Below are 13,227 nucleotides of genomic sequence, written 5' to 3'. Positions count from 1 at the left end.
CAACCCTCATAATAAACTGCTACAACAGTACAACGGATAAAAACAGTGGATTTTATATTTTACTGTTAAATTTTTTTAACTTTGAGTCTAACAATAGCCGATCCCGGGGGATAGGCAGGGGCTCGCTCATCGGAGAAAAAAAATACCGGCCTATGCCCCGAAAAATACGGTATTTGAAAGGTGAGATTGAAAATTTTGAAGAGTTTAAATGAGTTAAATTGGACGAGATGTTAGGCATCTTGTACATGGCTGTGCCATGATCATCGCTATTTGTGAATAAATATGTCGCTTAATAGTCCTCGGGAAAACAAAACACTTATTAGGTTAGTTACTGACTCACTACGGAAATATATTGGGTTGATCAATCTCATAGACGGCTCGGCTTCGCCTCGCCATCTTTGAGATTGATCAACCCAATATATTTCCGTAGTGAGTCAGTAACTAACCTAATAAGTAATAATGTGCAGGTAATATATGCATGACTATACATGATTAATAATTATTTTAATTTTTCTCCAAAAGACTAATTTATTTTTGAAGTAATTTCATATCAGACATGCACTCAGTATCCTCATGCATGAATATGTACTCGTAAATAAGAGCAACATTGGGCAGTTAAATTATCACCTTACACTAATCTCTATGCTGTTTCACTTTTTGTTGATTTAAAAAAAAACAAGAAAGAAACGTACACAAAGCTGTCTGTCAGTGAGATTATTTATTAACAATAAATTTTCTTCAAAAATAACCCCCCCCCCCCCCCCCCCCCCCCCCAAATTTCACAAACAAGTACATTTTTTTAAGCCAAAAAAAAAAAAAAGAAAAAAAAGAAGTATAGCTTATTTGACATCTTTTATCTGTTTAGAACTTTTTTAAACTTACCCCTTCAACAATTATCAAACATAACAACCTGGGCACTCTCAGTACATTTAATTGCAATGCAAATCTCTTCAAGAATATAGATTTTGGAAAGGTCCATCATCCACACAAAAAAGAAAGAAGATGTCAAAATATACATCTTTTGTGAATATGTATATATGTGTGTGTGTGTAATGATCATTCTTCTTATTTTATTCTCAATGGCTAGCCTGAGATAATTCTTTTTCATATTCATATTTGTTTTCGTTTTAGGGGGCAAATTGATGAAAACAATCCCTCCCAAAGAGATCAGATATTTGCTCAACAGGTCGTTCAGAAACTCATTGCTGAGCTAGAGAGCAGAGCAGTGGAGCTTCCTCAACAGAACGAGTACTTCTTACTGCGGATCAAATTTCAAGATGTCGCACACCAGTTTAGAGTAAATATATATTGAGATAAATTCATTATTTCATGCTGAAGCTGGTTATCTAAATTTTCTATTCTGTAATGTTTTTCTTCCTTTATACCCTTGTGAACCACCAGAGGAAAGGATTTTATTGTATAAAAAAATCTGTTTGTTAATTTAAATAGATTTTTTCATTTTAGAGTAAGTGTACTGTGGCAACTTAAATTAATGTATTGATAAATTTTGATGATGAAAGGAGAGGTAGGGCAATATTTATGACATTTTCAAGAAACATACATAATATCAAAAAAGTTTTAAAGTGTTTCTTATCTCCAGATAAATTCTACATTGTATTCTGCTTTTTGTTTCTATTGCCATGTTCAGACCCACTATGCCCAGAACCCAATGGAACTCGTCCGCATTTTCAAAAGAAACCTTGCAATGGAAGAAAGTCTGTTACGTCAGCATGAAAATGTAAGTGTCAGCTGCAGATTTTGGTGATTGAAGTCTTTACATTGTACCATACATGGTGTAAAGCATTTTTTACATGACTTTGCGTTTTTCAATGTTTAGTCAGATCAATTTTGGCACCAAACCCAATATTTAAATGCACATTACATAAAATACAAAAAGCCTCACTTTGCCCTCGATTACTTGGCTTGACCCATGAGATTTTCTTTTCCCAGAAATGCTGATATGTACACAGATGTCGTTTTCTTTTTGTTGGTGTAGATTCCGCTGGCCCTGATAAAGACCTCTTTCTATTGGAAGCCATCGCACTTAATGATTTAACCCCTTGGTTTATCAAAACAACTCACGATAATAATTAACACCTACCTGAACTGAACACTTACCTGTTATAGCTATCGGCATTGTTTACGTAAATCGAAGCACGGGTTCATAATTGGAAGTTAAACGCGCAATCTGAATTACGAACCAAATCCAGAAATCAGGAGATTTTCGGGTTGTTCAACAAAAATTGGGTGAAATGCATGACCCGCTTGGTCATAAAAAATAATCGGGTGAAGGGTCGAAAAATTGCTTGTGACCCGCCGAATCTGGTCAGTTGGCAAGTATGTTTAGTCTAGTACATGATTTTCTAACATATTAGTATAAATATAAAAGGAGGAAAAAGTGTTCATTAATTATAACATGTGCAAAAAATATTTAATCAAAAAATGCAAAGCAGCTGTTGGTTTCCTTTTTAGCTCCCTGAGACGAAGTCAGGGGAGCTTATGCAGTACCCCTGGTGTCGGCGTCGGTTTCGGCGTCCGGACCTTGTTAAAGTTTTTGTTGCAGGTTCTGTACCTAAGTTATTACTTGTCCTTTCTCACCAAACTTGCATGTATGATGTATCTGGATCTACTTATGGACTTGAAAGACTTGGATTCTAAATCTGAATCCTGAATTTCAGATGCTGGAGGAGGTTAAGGTTTTTGGAGCAGGTTACAGTTTTTGGTGCAGGTGCTCTTGATAGCAATATATAAGTTGCTATTGGTCCTAACTTCACCAAACTTGCATTGATGGTGCGTCTTTTGATACTGATGCACTAGACAGGCTCGAATGCTGAATCTGAGCTATAGGTTTCGGATACTGGAGGAGGTTAAGGTTTTTAAAGCTGGTTAAAGTTTTTGGAGCAGGTGCCCTCTGATGAATATATCTTGTTCCTAACGTCACCAAACTTGCATGGATGGTGTGTCTTATGATACTGATGCACCAAACAGGCTTAAATGCTTAATCTTAGCCATAGGTTTCGATGCTGGAGGAGGTCAAAGTTTTAGAGGTGGTTAAAGTTTTTGGAGCAGGTGCCCACTAATGAATATATCTTATATTAGTTACTACTGGTCCTTACTTCACCAAACTTGCATTAATTGTGTGTCTTATGACACTGATGCACCAGACTCTGAGCCATAGGTTTTGGATGCTGCATAAGGTTAAATTTTTTGGAACAGGTCACATGTTTAATAGATAAAAGTACTTTTTTAAACTTGCTTAGTTGTTTAAATTATAATATAAATGAATCGCAGAGGTAGCTTCAGATGCAAAGCTGGATCTCCATTATCAAGGATGCTGAAAAATATATCTTAGTTATTATTGGTCCTAACTTCACCAAACTTGCATGGAAATTTTACTATATCATGTGATTTAGTAAAATATTAAACATACAATAACTATGATATGATATTATGATACTGATGCACCTGACAGGCATGGATGCTAAATCTGAGCCATAGGTTTCGGATGCTGGAGGAGGTTACAGTTTTAGAGCTGGTTAAAGTTTTTGAAACATATGCCCTCTTATGATGATATCTTAGTTATTACTGGTCCTAACTTCACTTAACTTGCATGATGATGCGTCTATTATTATAATATTATGTGTTATATTGTAAAAATTATTTGATGCAAAATGATATTGTATCAATTTTTTTTAATATTTTATGATATGATATTGTTTCATAATATTGTTATGTATAATATTGTACATTATGATACAATGTTGTATAAAATGATTTTATATAATTAATATATTATTTATTTATAATATACTGTTACATATGATATTGCATTCTATAATATTTTGTTTTCCCTCGGACTGAAATGTCACACTTTCATTGGATTAGCTCAAGTGAGCTTTTCTGATCACCTTTTGTCCGTCGTCTGTCCGTCCGTCTGTCTGTCCGTCCATCCGTCCGTCTGTAAACTTTTTACATTTTGAACTTCTTCTCTAAAACCGCTTATCTAATTTCAACGAAATTTGGCACAAAGCATCCTTATGGGAGGGCGAATATAAATTGCAGAAATAAAAGTTCGATCTATATTCAAAGCGGAGAAAACCTTGAAACTGTAGAAAAAGAGGGGTGCATTTTTAAAAATCTTCTTCTCAAGAACTACTGATTCCAATTCAATGTAGTTTTGTATAAATTATCCTTATGGGAAGGAAAATATAAATTGCAAAAATTAAGGTCTAATTCTGTTTCAAATCTGAGTTATTACGAAAATAATAATAAAGGAAAGGCGTGTTTCAATCAGTTTAATAGCTTCGGGTTCGGCATCCGGTTAAATGGGTAGACAAGACTTGGCCTGGGCAAAACAAAAGATTGGCAATAATCTGCCAATCTCATTAAAATTTCAGGATATTTGATGGACCAGTATATTTGTATTTGCTGTAAATATTGCTGCAAAATAATGCGTATTTGGAATTGACGATTGCCGATCTGCCCCGGCTTTTATTTTTCCAAGACCCGGGTTTGCATACCCATTCTACCAAGACTCGTATTCCATACTTCTAAAACGAGGTACTTTGTTTAAAGCAGCCATGACATTATACGATTCAGGGTCGATCTGACTATGATGAATTTGCTTGTTGTGCAACAGTTCGCGAATGAAGGGAAATTTTTGAAACATGCAAAATATATTGGTGCCGATTTTGTGAAGTAAATTGAGGCTAAATATTTCAATGCGTTGACAGTTTTCACACATGGCGTTGGTGTTAGCTTGTTCTGATTTTCGTTTTGTTTTCATTATTTATGCTTTGTAACCTGGGAACTATTGTTTGTATTTCGTGATTTTTACGTATCAAATCAAACAGAGACTTCGGTAAATCAAACAGTTAACTGTTTACCTGCGCAAATTAAGCAAAATCTGATGTATAAAAAAAGTACTGAAATACGATTCATTCTATTGGTAATTCGGCATTATCTTTTGCGTAATAGTAGATTAATGCAATAGGTATTGTTGAGATGCTCGGCATTTTCTCGAGTTTATTCAGTTTAAATAGAGTTTGATATCGCTGTCGGAAATATGTAGGTATATACATATATATATATATGATTAATTTCGAAAAAATAAATTGTGTTCTTTATTTGTTATAGTGCATGTTTCTTGTGTTTAATTGTTTACAATTTCTATTTACTAACCATATTTGAGTGTTAAGCTTCGAATTATAAGCAAGATACAGAGATTTGCTCAAAATTCTATGTTTGTACACAGATCTTAAAAACTAAAGAAAAAAAAGTAAAAAAAATTGTCAATATTTATTAAGAAAATTTTCAAAGTCTGTTCTTCCAGAAACCAACTTTAACAACTTATTGTATTGTAAACTTAACCTTTTTTCGTCATTATTACTCCTACTGTACATGTGATCTTTGACTGTGTTTGTGTACATTTGTATAAACTGATTTTGAACCTCAAATACCATTGAACTGGTCTTGAGTGAATAAAAGAATTGAAAATCTTAGGCCATTCTTTTTTTCCATTTTAAATGCTGAATAGGAAATTCCAAGTTAAAAATCTTATTAAGCTGAATGTAGTAAACTCATGTGAACAAAATATGACTCAAACCTAGGCGAACTGTGAGCTCTGTATCTTGCTTATAATTCTACGATTGACGCTGAAATTTTGGTTGAACGTTAGAAATTCTATATGAATTAGAGTATGTTAAATACTTGTACAAACAAAATAAAGAATGATATTCTGTATATACCTACTCTCTGGGGCCCCCTCTTTATACAATAAATAATGTGAAATCTACATCAATTTTGATAGTTTTTCAGACACGGGTAAATAAAAACGACATCTTTAAAACAGTTTCCATAGTTCTGACACATTTCTGTTGCAGGGATTAAGTAATCATCGCTATTCCTTAGAAAATATCACAGAGGAAAATTATCCTGGTTTGTACGCGAAGTAAATAACAGTCATTTAATTATAATGGAGAAGACAAATGCAATTTTTGAGTGTTTTTAATTTAAGGAATTGAGCACATTGAGGTACAGTTTTCTTCTTCACATCAATACATGTAGGATTTTTAAAGTAAAATACAATAACTATTATATTTTTTTTTTAAATACAATAACTAGTAAGTAGTTGATGAAAAAAATGTACCTATATGCTTTCATATATTTTGATATTTTGATCGCTTTACAAAGTGGGGGGGGGGGGGGGGGGGGGGGCAGAACGAAAATATAGGGAATTTAAAGTTAACAACTTAACAGTGTACTCCTACCAAATGTTTAGTTCTATATCTTTTGTAGGATTTTCTTATTCTGGTAAAAAATAGTATTTCATGAAGGTAAAATGTCAAAGATTACGTGTATGCAAAAATAAATGTAAAATTTGAATACTTTACAATATTTATTTTTTGTTATTCTACCGAGGGACCATGCGGCACAATATCTTTTGAACGCCCATTGTTGCTCAGGTGAGCGATGTGGCCCCATGGGCCTCTTGTTAAATTAGAGTAGTTGCCCTTTTTAATATTGACGTCACATTGTTATGTCTGGAGCAGAGCAAAATGGCAGCGTCGAAATTTGCTCAAATCTCTGCAGAGGTTTAAAATTGAATAGCAACAAAATATTGTAAGTAATATGGGTGAAGTGAAGATTTTTTAAGTGTATTTGAAAGGTGGTATTGATAATTTTTTAAAGGTTTAAATGAGTTTAACTGGACGAGATGTAAGGCATCTTGTACATGGCTTTGCGTAGATCACCGCTATTTGTGAATGAATATGTTGCTTGATAGTCCTCGGGAAAACAAAACACTTATTAGGTTAGTTACTGACTCACTACGGAAATATATTGGGTTGATCAATCTCATAGACGGCTCGGCTTCGCCTCGCCATCTTTGAGATTGATCAACCCAATATATTTCCGTAGTGAGTCAGTAACTAACAAAATAAGTAATAGTATCATATGATATGATATTGTATATTATATAAATAGTGCCTGTTTGGAAGGGTAACAGTTGAAATTGACACCCCGAGAAACCATTGTCAACCGACGCGAAGCGGAGGTTGACAATGGTTTTCGAGGGGTGTCAATTTCAACTGTTATCCTCCCAAACAGGCACTATTTATTTTGTTATACTGAATGTCTTAAGTTTAAAGAAAACTTAACTGCTTTTACATAGGAATAACGCGAATTCTACGGCGAACCGTACACGCATAATTTTCGCGCATGTAACAATTTTAAATGTTACCCGTTGCTAACGCTGAGGGTAATAGAAAAAATTATGAACTGCGTCTAAACCAATCAGATTTCAGTATTTAACATGAAAGTATAACAATATATAATATTGTATCGTATGATATTGTATAATATGATATTGATTTATATTATATATTATTATATCACATGATATTGTATTATATGATATTGCAATATATAAATTGTATCATATGATACAATACATATAATTTCATATTGTATTATATAATTTTTTACTATATCATGTGATTTAGTAAAATATTATTACATGCAATATATATAATACGATATTGTATTATAAAATATTTTACTGTATCATATATTATGTGTCATGATATTGTATCATGTGATCAAATACAATAATGTAAAACACAATACAATGTCATATCATGTGTAACAATATCATATCTCATCATTATTTATTAACAGTATTTCATTGTATTATATGATATGTATTGTAAGTTTGATAGGATGCATTATTGTTTTTTATATTATTGTATTGATAAACTTTGTATCTTATAATACCGTATAAAATGATCAAATGATTATCATACAATTTTTTAACAGATGATATACAATATTGTATCAAAACAGTATCCATGAATATCCAAGATCATAAAGTATGATTTTCATTTTAAATGATAAAAGTGGTCTCATAAAGGTGATGCCTCATAAAGGTGATGCCTCGTGTCGGTGAGCTTTGTAATCTGTGATTACCTATATTTTTCAAATCTTATTTAGGCTAATTGGAGGTGTAATACTATGTTATAAATAAATGGTTGGTAATACCGAAAGGGTTTTAATAACATTTAATTTATTTTTCTTTAATTGATGAAGATTCATTGTACCAGTAATTGTTAAAAAAATCTTTAATCATCTTTATTGAGAATGTGTATTCTTTATAAGCTTTAACATTAATTTTCTTTAACATTTTGCATTGAGAGCAATGTAATAATCTTCTTTATATGTTATATTTCAGCCAGATGCATCGGTAAGATTTTCTATTTTTTCTGTGCTTCACTGAAGAAAAATGTTCTTTTAATAATAAATAATTGATGAAAAATTACCATTAAACTTTCAAGAGATGACACAGTCTGAATTGTTGTACAAAAAGATATTGTGATACATTCATTTACTGGCCAATCAGAATCCATACATGAAAGAACATGAAAAATTGCCAAAAATCATACACAACTGTTCAATTAATCAAAAGAACCAATTAAACATTATTTGTCTCTCTTTTTCTAATAGTTGACTTCATATTACATACCGGTAAATTCATTAGCTAAGTTCTAAGCTTTTTTCCAATTTCTTAAGACCTTAAGCTTTTTGGTTCAAACTGAATAAATTAATGGGCTTTTCTGAACAAACTGTGGCAGATAATTTATTGGCCAAGTTCGATTATAAAAGCTTTATTTCCATTTCTTTACATCGTTGTAATTCACCAGATTCAAAAACTCAATTGAGCTATAGTTTGCAAAATGTAATATTAAGTATACACTATATACATTAAAAGATGTTTTGGTTAGTGATGCACAGAATTTCATCTCCTCCTCTGGAACCACTGAGCTAATTTCAACCAAACTTGACTGAAATCATATTTTGTCGAAGGCTGTCAAGTTTATCAAAATGACAGACAATCACACATCCCTTAAAAAGAAAATGATAAAGAAATTAAAAACTGTGAGGTAAACTCGGAACCAATTGGCCAAGTTTATTAAAAAACTTTGCATAATATGTATATACCAGTATATATTTACATCTACCAAGTATTATTTCCTCTTTATCTTACGAAAACTTAAAGTTAATTCATAGTACTATAGTAACAGCCAGACTGAAATATACACACCCCATTTATCGATTGGTTGAAATCTACAGCGGCTGAAACTTACAAGTTAATGACAGGACTGAAATTGACACGCCCTGTTTATCGATTGGTCGAAACCTACATCGACCTAAGAAAAATCACGGACTGCATGAAATAGTTATGATGATGTCAGACTTAAAGTCTCACAGGAGACTATTTGGCTGTTTCTTTTAGCTAATGTACTTATGAACATTAAAAACAGTATGTATGTTTGTGAATTTGACTAACTTTTCATAATCAATTAAGGTGTTAGGTATGTTATGTATTTTTTCTGCAGTGTCGCTACCTTCATATCCCAAATGACATCACCAAAGAAAGCATTTTATTGTTTTAATATACTGGTGAACTTATTTAAACATTGAGTAGGTTAACCATGATTCCAAGGGCCAGGGAAGTGGTACAGTGGGAGTTCAAAGTCAAACAATTTTTAGAAATCCAGCTAATCAACAAGGAAAAGGCAAAAATGATTGGATACAGGATAATTTTTTGCTTAAAGAAGGGGATTCGGAAGGGGTGAAATTTTTCATTGTAGAAAAAAAATAAACATTAATATTCTTTTGAGGAAGATAGAGACCCTTTTTGTGAAATGGATATGCAATAGCAAGTTCTTTTCAAACCACTATCCAATTACAGGTGTAACTGAGAAAGACCAAAATATAGCTTTTGATACACACATGTGAAAAAATTCTTTTGAAGACTGACGATGAAGATTATAAGATTTATTTATTGACATCAAAACAAGCTTCAAAGGAGTACCGGTATATGTATATCTGTTAAATGCATGTGTGTTGGGAATTATTTTATTGTCCATATGTTTTCAGATCTCATATTTGCTATTTTATAAAGTATAAATATATTTCATTAAATAAAATCCACCCACCTGCCTCATATTCATTCTGCATATCAGAATGAGAATATATAAATATTTGATTTATATCGCCTTAGTTTACCTCTGCCTTGAAAAATAAAGGCAAGATTAAAAAAAATCCTCGAGATATGCTTCTCACAATTTTACGTGAATATTAATTCCTCCTATTTAATTAGAAAATAGTATTGAGTGGAATGGTTATAGCTGGTTATGTGATGTTATCTAAATTTTATTTAAACTGATAATTAACCGGGTTTTCCAACGGAAAAATCCGGTTATTAAAATGGTGAAAATGGCGGGCTGGCAGGCAGGCGGCTGCCAAAAGGGTACCCTCATTGTACGGATAACTCCTCCTACAGTTTTCAAGATAGGAAGTTGTTCTTTTGCAGATCAATTGTACATATATCAGAGGTGTGCATATTGCTAGGATTTTGATTTCCGATAATTTATCAAAAAAATACCAGCTTTTGAACTTAGTCATTTTTTGGCAAAATGTTGCATATAGGGTACCCTCATTGTACCGATAACTCCTCCTACAGTTCTCAAGATAGGAAGTTGCTCTTTTGCAGATCAATTGTACATATATCAGAGGTGTGCATATTGCTAGGATTTTGATTTCCGATAATTTATCGAAAAATTACCAGCTTTTGAACTTAGTCATTTTTTAACAAAATGTTGCATATAGGGTACCCTCATTGTACGGAAAACTCCTCCTACAGTTCTCAAGATAGGAAGTTGTTCTTTTGCATATTAATTGTACATATATCAGAGGTGTGCATATTGCTAGGATTTTGATTTCCGATAATTTATGAAAAAAATACTAGCTTTTGAACTTAGTCATTTTTTGGCAAAATGTTGCATAAACATGTAGGGTACTCCATTTCACTGGATAAGGGTTGACATGGATTATGGATACAGTTTACATAAAAGAAAACCCGGTTTGCTGTCACATTGACAGCTTTTCACTTGTTATTAGATTGCATGCAGTCATGACATACAGTACCGTCAACGCGGATCCCGTATTTTCCGCGCACCCCCGCGGTCCAAATTGCAACGCGGTTTAAACACCTGTCTCAGGTAAAAACCGCGTGCCCCCGCGGTTCAATCACCCATAATGACAACACCCCCGCGGTTTGAACGAGCGATTACAGGTGTTAAAAAGTATCGAAAAGGAACACGAGTTATCTCCCTCGATTAAAAAAAAATATAACATTCATTAAACATAAATGTACGTTAACAAATGCATAAAGATAATCATGATCCTTTTATAGAAAATCACATATTTTGAAGGTAAATATTTTTCTTTAATATTTGCTGTTTATTTGGTAATACTGGGGTAATATTTGAATTCTAATCATTTAAAGCTGTTATCTGTACAATCCAAGGTGAAATGAGCCATGCCCGCAGGTGGTTGAAAAATCATGCTTTACTAATTATTGATCTATCGATGTACGATTAAATTAAATTTTAAAATCTAACAAAAAAATGTAAAATTAATAAGACTTATTTACTTAAATTAAATATTTTACTTTATAAATATTCAGCTACGTATATTTTTTTTTTCAATATCATTTTATCTTTTTATCCTATGAAACCGTTAAAAATTCATTCAAATTTTAAAAGTGGCTTAATCGCTCATATTACGGAAAATCACGACTTTATAATTGCTGTAACAAGCGTCATTGTTTTGATAAAATTTTTATAATTTGTTAGGAAAATTGATTTCAACCAGCTCTGTAGACCGACTAGTTGTAGCCTTATAAAAACACCTGCTCACAATTAAATGTTCAAAGAAAAATCAGTTCTCCTAATTAAAACACAAAGGAAAAAGGTACTCATAATTAAAATTGTATGATTCTTCACATCGCACGGGTTTTATACAGTTTTAAACTAAGTGTTGCCCTGAAAAGATACAGTGAATATATACACGTATATTCTGTGATTTTCATAAAACAATGGCTAGGCGTTCTGGTGTGCGTGAAGATAGATATTTCTTTACAAGAAATGGAATGAGGTTGTTACATCACAAAACAACATGGGAAGTTGTACATGTTATTAAATGCATACATCTCGAGTTACTTTTAAAAAATTCAAATGCCAACAATTTTTGTACACATTTCCTTCATTGTGTATATTAATTATAAGTCGCGATCATTTCCTGTGTATAGTGTTTAACAAATCTAGGGTAGAAAACGACATGCTCTAGGGGTTTTCACACCTATTCAAGACAAAAGAAAATCTCCAAATTGCGTACAGCTTCGTCTAACCGTAGACCTATCTTACAGAGGAGGCTTCTTGATCATGTTGATTGAGTGTCGCCGATCTTGATTTTATCTACGATCTTTATGTGTGTGAGTGTGTGTGTGTGTGATTGAGAGAGAGAGGGTAATGCTCTTTAGCCCCCCCCCCCCCCCCCCCCCCCGACGCCACTGCATTCAATTGAAACATAATAATATAAAAATTTCCTAAGTTTAGTATTCATAAAAGACATTGTGATTGAATCCAATATGCAGTTTCAGTCTGAGTCCACTTGCTTCACCTGTCAATCAAATCAGCTCGCGAGCTGCACCACGTGCTTCTTCCTTGATAAAGGAAAACGGTTCAGTTCTATTAGTCTTCAAGTAAAGGAAAAAAAGAAGTTTGCCTAACAATAAAGTATTTAACACTGTTTATGATGTTTAATTTAATGCTTGACACCGTGTTTGTGAAGTTTAGTTCGTATACAACGTTATTTAAAAAGAAAACTAATTCTCTATCTCTCTTTTGGGGGAAGAGACATGTTAAACACCTTTTACAGTTTAAGAAGGCAGTAACATGAAACAATTATTTATTGTTACTGTTAGATAAATTGTTTGATATACGGGAAGAATTCCTGGTTGTCACTTGTTGCAAGGAATATCCACCTGCCTCATACCCGTGAATTCTGTGCGTTCAAGCGAAGAGTGATTTCCTGTCAGTGCGATGGTTTCACACCTTTGTGTAAAACAATTGGGACAAATACAGTTAACTTTGACAGTCATTTAAACGTTGGAAAGGGGGGGGGGGGTACAAAAAACGTTATAATTCGCTACAGATACGACATATGTGTAGTAGCTTCATATTCAACACACATAAAATGATATCAATATCTTTTTATATTTTAAGGGTAAAGTAAAATTTTCATATTTTGCCGTTGATTGTATGGTATACGTACACCGCGTAGCGTGTGCTTGTCACGGACTAGGTTAATTGTCTTGAGTATCGA

General features: G+C 32.9%; 1 protein-coding gene across 1 annotated transcript in view; it reads left to right on the top strand.

Annotated features, from left to right (window-relative positions):
* LOC128180799 (signal transducer and activator of transcription 5B-like) overlaps positions 1-13,227 on the top strand; it is a 160,785-nt gene that overhangs the window by 60,923 nt on the left and 86,635 nt on the right. The window contains exons 3-5 of the mRNA XM_052848956.1: positions 1,132-1,297; positions 1,649-1,738; positions 8,228-8,239. Of these exons, the coding sequence (XP_052704916.1) occupies positions 1,132-1,297; positions 1,649-1,738; positions 8,228-8,239 (268 nt within the window). The remainder of the gene's footprint in view (positions 1-1,131; positions 1,298-1,648; positions 1,739-8,227; positions 8,240-13,227) is intronic.

The sequence above is a fragment of the Crassostrea angulata genome, chromosome 1, assembly GCF_025612915.1.
Source record: "Crassostrea angulata isolate pt1a10 chromosome 1, ASM2561291v2, whole genome shotgun sequence".
Classification (NCBI taxonomy): domain Eukaryota; kingdom Metazoa; phylum Mollusca; class Bivalvia; order Ostreida; family Ostreidae; genus Magallana; species Magallana angulata.
Note: the sequence above shows the minus strand (reverse complement) of the source record. Positions and strands in the feature narration are given on the sequence as shown.